General features: G+C 61.7%; 1 protein-coding gene across 1 annotated transcript in view; it reads right to left on the bottom strand.

Moving 5' to 3' along the window:
- The window catches only part of GAS6 (growth arrest specific 6), a 33,783-nt gene that overhangs the window by 11,193 nt on the left and 18,325 nt on the right, over positions 1 to 4,265 (bottom strand). Inside the window, exons 5-7 of the mRNA XM_007466354.1 lie at positions 3,919 to 4,041; positions 2,795 to 2,917; positions 461 to 583 (exon numbers count right to left, since the gene is read on the bottom strand). Of these exons, the coding sequence (XP_007466416.1) occupies positions 461 to 583; positions 2,795 to 2,917; positions 3,919 to 3,976 (304 nt within the window). The 5' untranslated portion in view covers positions 3,977 to 4,041. The remainder of the gene's footprint in view (positions 1 to 460; positions 584 to 2,794; positions 2,918 to 3,918; positions 4,042 to 4,265) is intronic.

Here is a 4,265-nt window from a genome sequence, read left to right as displayed (position 1 = left end):
TTTTTTTGTGGTACACGGGCCTCTCACTGTTGTGGCCTCTCCTGTTGTGGAGCACAGGCTCCGGACGCGCAGGCCCAGCGGCCATGGCTCACGCCGCGCCACGGCACGTGGGACCTTCCCCACGTCCCCTGCATCGGGGGGGGGGGGGGGGGGGGCAGCCGGGCCCTAGGCAGGAAGGCGGTGGGAGGGAGCATGGCTCTCGGCGCCCCCGGACTCGGCTGGGCTAGGCTGCACCGAGGGCAGGAGAGAAGCCCATTGCCCAGAAGCACAGGGGCCCCGCCTGGTTGGTCTCCCTGTGTCTCTGGGGAAGAGGCCCAGGTGCACAAGAGGTACGTGCCATGTCGCATGTGTGCAGGTACGCAGAACCCACACGAGTGCTCACAGCATGCTGTGCTCCTGGGAGAGCAGTGCCCTGCGCACGCGTGTGCGTGCGTGTCCCCTGTGGTGTTGGGGCGGGTACCTCGGCAGGACTTCTCCTGGGAGCTGAACGCGTAGCCCTCTTCACAGAGGCAGGAGTAGGAGCCCGGCAGGTTCTGGCACTGAGCCTCCCCGCAGGCGCCTGCGTCCGCACATTCATCCAAGTCTGCAGGAAAAACCAGCTGTGTTTCAGGTCCACCAGCCTGCTGGCAGCCGGCCCGAAATGAGATGCCGCCAGCCAGGCTGGGAACCGCCGCTGAGAGGCATCCAGCTCTGCGGAGTGAGCACAGCCTGGCCTGGCGGTATCATCACTGCACCCCTGGGCAACGCGGCCCTCCTCCCCTCCCCCTCCCTTCTCTCCCCTCCTATCCCCCTCCCCTCCCCGCTCCGCTCCAGCCTCCTCCCTTCCTTCTATCCACTGGGCTTTCCAGCCCCAGCCCAGGAGCAGGGGTTGGGGGGGGGGCACTGCCGATCAGGGGCCTGGTTGAGAAGGCTGATTCCAGACGCTGTACAGGGCACCGCCTGGCCGGGCTGCACACAACTGGTGCTTAATTCCAGTGACTGCAGTCCAGGAAGGTAAAAAAGTAACTCCTGGGGCCCTTTGACTAGAAGTCCCAGCCTGCGCCCTGGAGCCCTGAGCTGACCACGGAGCTGACCGCTGCCTGCCAGGCCTCACTCAGACTCCCTGGTTCCAACCCCCTCCCCTCGCACCGGGGTCTGCCCATGGGAAGCCAACGCCACAGTCACTGTAACTGACAATCAAGGGTCAGTCCTGAGGTTCCATCCCCTCTGCCCCTCTGGCAAACAAGTACAGAAAGCCTGCAGTTACGAACTGGTTCCTAAAGTGACAGAGGGACTTTCTAGAGAGTGCAATTCTTACTTCAAATAACATCGACTCCTCAGGTGGCACACAGAACCGCAGGCCGCAGACTCACGACTTCATTACAAGGGCAGTTGGGCAAGCAAAGGCTTTCAGATGTGGAAACTAAGATTTCTCCCCGCGATCAATCGTGGGAAGGAGACAACACAAAGGGCACCCGCTCCCCTCAGGAAGCCTGTAAACCTACACGGTTCCACATCGTCAGGACCCATTTGCACAAGGACCAGACTGCAGCCGTGACGCGGGCTGCTCCGTCCTGAGCAGAACTGAACCTCTGGCTTCACAATTCCAAGAACTGGCCTCACGAGAATGGGATTAACACTATTGCTCATAATAATCTATATCTTTGTGGGCATCAAAACAACTGTAGCTGGCTCTGCCCCTGTATGTAAGCGGACAACTAAAACTGTCAGCAAAGAAATGCTACAGACCCAGGTCAACGTCTTCCACTCTGAGAATATGGCGCCTATGTCAGCACCAAGAAGTTACAGAAAACGGACCTTCACCCCTAACCCCATAGAAATGGAATGATGTCTGACGGGGGGATTCGTAAGCAGCTCTCTACAGGAAACTGCCCTCAGGAAGCCCCCTTCCTTGTCACTTTAGCAGAGCCATATTGCAACTGGCTTTCGACCAGGCACCCCCACGCTCTACTCATCTCCAGCCCAGGCACACCTCTCAGATCTCTTCATCACACAATACCTCGCCTAACCTGTCTCTCCTTTCTGTAGATCAAAGGAGTAGAAATGAAGAATAATGAACAGATGACCAGATCTCCCCGCCAGCTTCCCCTCCAGTAATCTCCCGAACAAACCGTGTGACCAAGATCGCATCTAGAGGGAGGCCGTGAGGAGTCGACACGCCCGCACACAGTGGGGGACGGCAAGGACTCTGACCCTCCATCTCAGGGATTAGCTCAGATCCCTTCTCTGCCTCCCTTTAGAGGCTTTCATGGCCGAGCAGGATCTTCGGAGGTGGCTTCTGGGGGACTCTGAGGGCGCCATCTCCCCGGATCGCTGGCCTTCTGATTAAAGCCACCTTTCCTTTCTGCCCTTTGTGAGCGCTGATTTTGTAAGCAGTGAGCAGTGGGACCCTGGGCTCCCTGCCCACCCCCCGCCCCCCGCCCCAGATGTCCTGGGCCCCGACTGGCACAGAAATCTCTGCAGGCTCTGTGTCCTGGAAGGAGGCCTGGCAGCCGCCTCCCATCCTGGGGCAGCAAAGCACGGCCTCCCCAGCTGGGCCGGCCCTGTCCACAGGTCCTGGTGCAGCAGCCTGTGTGGAGGTGCTGGGGCAGCTCCCCGTGGCCGCGGACATGCCCGGGCATGTGCTGTGTCTGCAGGACGCCCACAGCCTCCAGAGCCTGAGGGATCAGCCACGGCCTGCAGCCTCTCGCAGAGGAGCAAAGCGACTGTGGCTTCAGCCAACCGGCAACTTGGCAATCGCAGAAGAAAATGGGGGAGGAGGAGAGAGGACGGCAGCCAGGACCGAGGGCCTCACCGTGGCAGGTCCGGCCGTCCGGGGAGAGTGCATAGCCACTGTAGCAGCCACACTGGAAGCTGCCCGGCTTGTTGTAGCAAATCTGGCTGCAGCTCCCGTTCTCCTGGCTGCACTCATTGACATCTGGGAACACGACACAGGGACGGAGAGAGCCAGAGGTGACCCACAACCCGCCTGGAGCACATCGCAGCGCCTGCATCGCCGACCCCATGGGATCCACCCTCAGATCCTGGGTGGGAGGGCACAGGGGCCCAGGGCTCCCACTGCAGCCAGGGGGCCGCCTGAGGGTTCTAACCACATCCCGGGGGTTTTCTGCAGCTTCTCCGCTGACCCTGCGCACTGTAGACTCAGAGAGTCTCTTGACTCCTTTCTGATCAGCGTGGGGGGGCCGCGTCGGGCGGGGCAGCTACAGGGCACTCCTATTGCCCACTGCAGGCCCAGACCTGCTCTCAGGAGGGGTCATCGCCCTCCCCGGCGCACGGCCCCAAGGAGGTGGCCTGGCTAGAGCACACTTCAGGGCTCAGCACGGTGGCTTTTCAAGCTGGGTGGCGCCCCGCCCGGGGGGCAGGGTGGGGGGCAGAGGCAAGACCTCCCGGGCTGTGCAAATATGCAAATATTCGCGCTCTTGGGAGGGCCCCGCCCGCCCATCCCCTCCCGGGAGCGGGGTGTGTGTGTGTGTGTGTGTGTGTGTGTGTGTGTAGATAAATGTGCATATAGATAGACAGATAGGTCAGTCCTTAGATAGCACATATTTATGCTTTTTTTTCCTCCATCTTAAACAGAGTAAATAACTTGAATGGAACTCAAGCTTTCCATGATGAACTAGGGTGTTAATTGTGAACATTACTTCTAAAATAATAACAGGTCTTAACTGTAGCATATTTGTGTGTGGGCGGCCAGCGAGCGGCCTGGACCCCCGGCCTGGACCCCCGGCCTGCCGCTTCTCCTCTGCTCTCAGCCAGATGGGCCGGCGCGGCTGTGTCCCCGGGGGGCAGGCAGGCGGCCCGGCGGGGAGAGGCGGAAGAGACAAGGACTCAGGGCCGCACCAGCCCGGGGCCCTCGGGTGGCCCTGCAGGGAGGGCCCGATGCCTACGCCCAGGCCCGCCCCCAGGCCGCGGCCTTACCTCTGTTGCAGAGCCGTCCCGCCCAGCCGTCTCTGCACTGGCAGTAGAAGGTGCCCATGAGGTCCTGGCAGACCTGGGTCCCCCGCTTATCGCAGGGGTCTGGGTAGCACTGATCCGGCAGCTCTGAGTTGGAAGGAAGGAGAAGGCGGCCCTGAGCTGCCCCCGGTCAGCTGGGAGGAAACCGAGGCAGGTCTGGGGCACTAACGTCCCCTCCACTGGTCGCGGCGGGCCGCACAGGACACCCGCCTCTGGGTGGGAGGGTGGTCACAGACCAGGCTGGCCGGGCCTCCGCCGATCCCAGGAAGCCCAGGTCAGTGCGGAGGGAGTGGCCGCCCCCCCCCCCCCCC

Source organism: Lipotes vexillifer, unplaced genomic scaffold (genome assembly GCF_000442215.2).
Source record: "Lipotes vexillifer unplaced genomic scaffold, Lipotes_vexillifer_v1.1 scaffold791, whole genome shotgun sequence".
Lineage (NCBI taxonomy): Eukaryota > Metazoa > Chordata > Mammalia > Artiodactyla > Lipotidae > Lipotes > Lipotes vexillifer.
The sequence above is the reverse complement of the archived record's forward strand: the minus strand, read 5'-3'. Positions and strand labels throughout refer to the sequence as shown.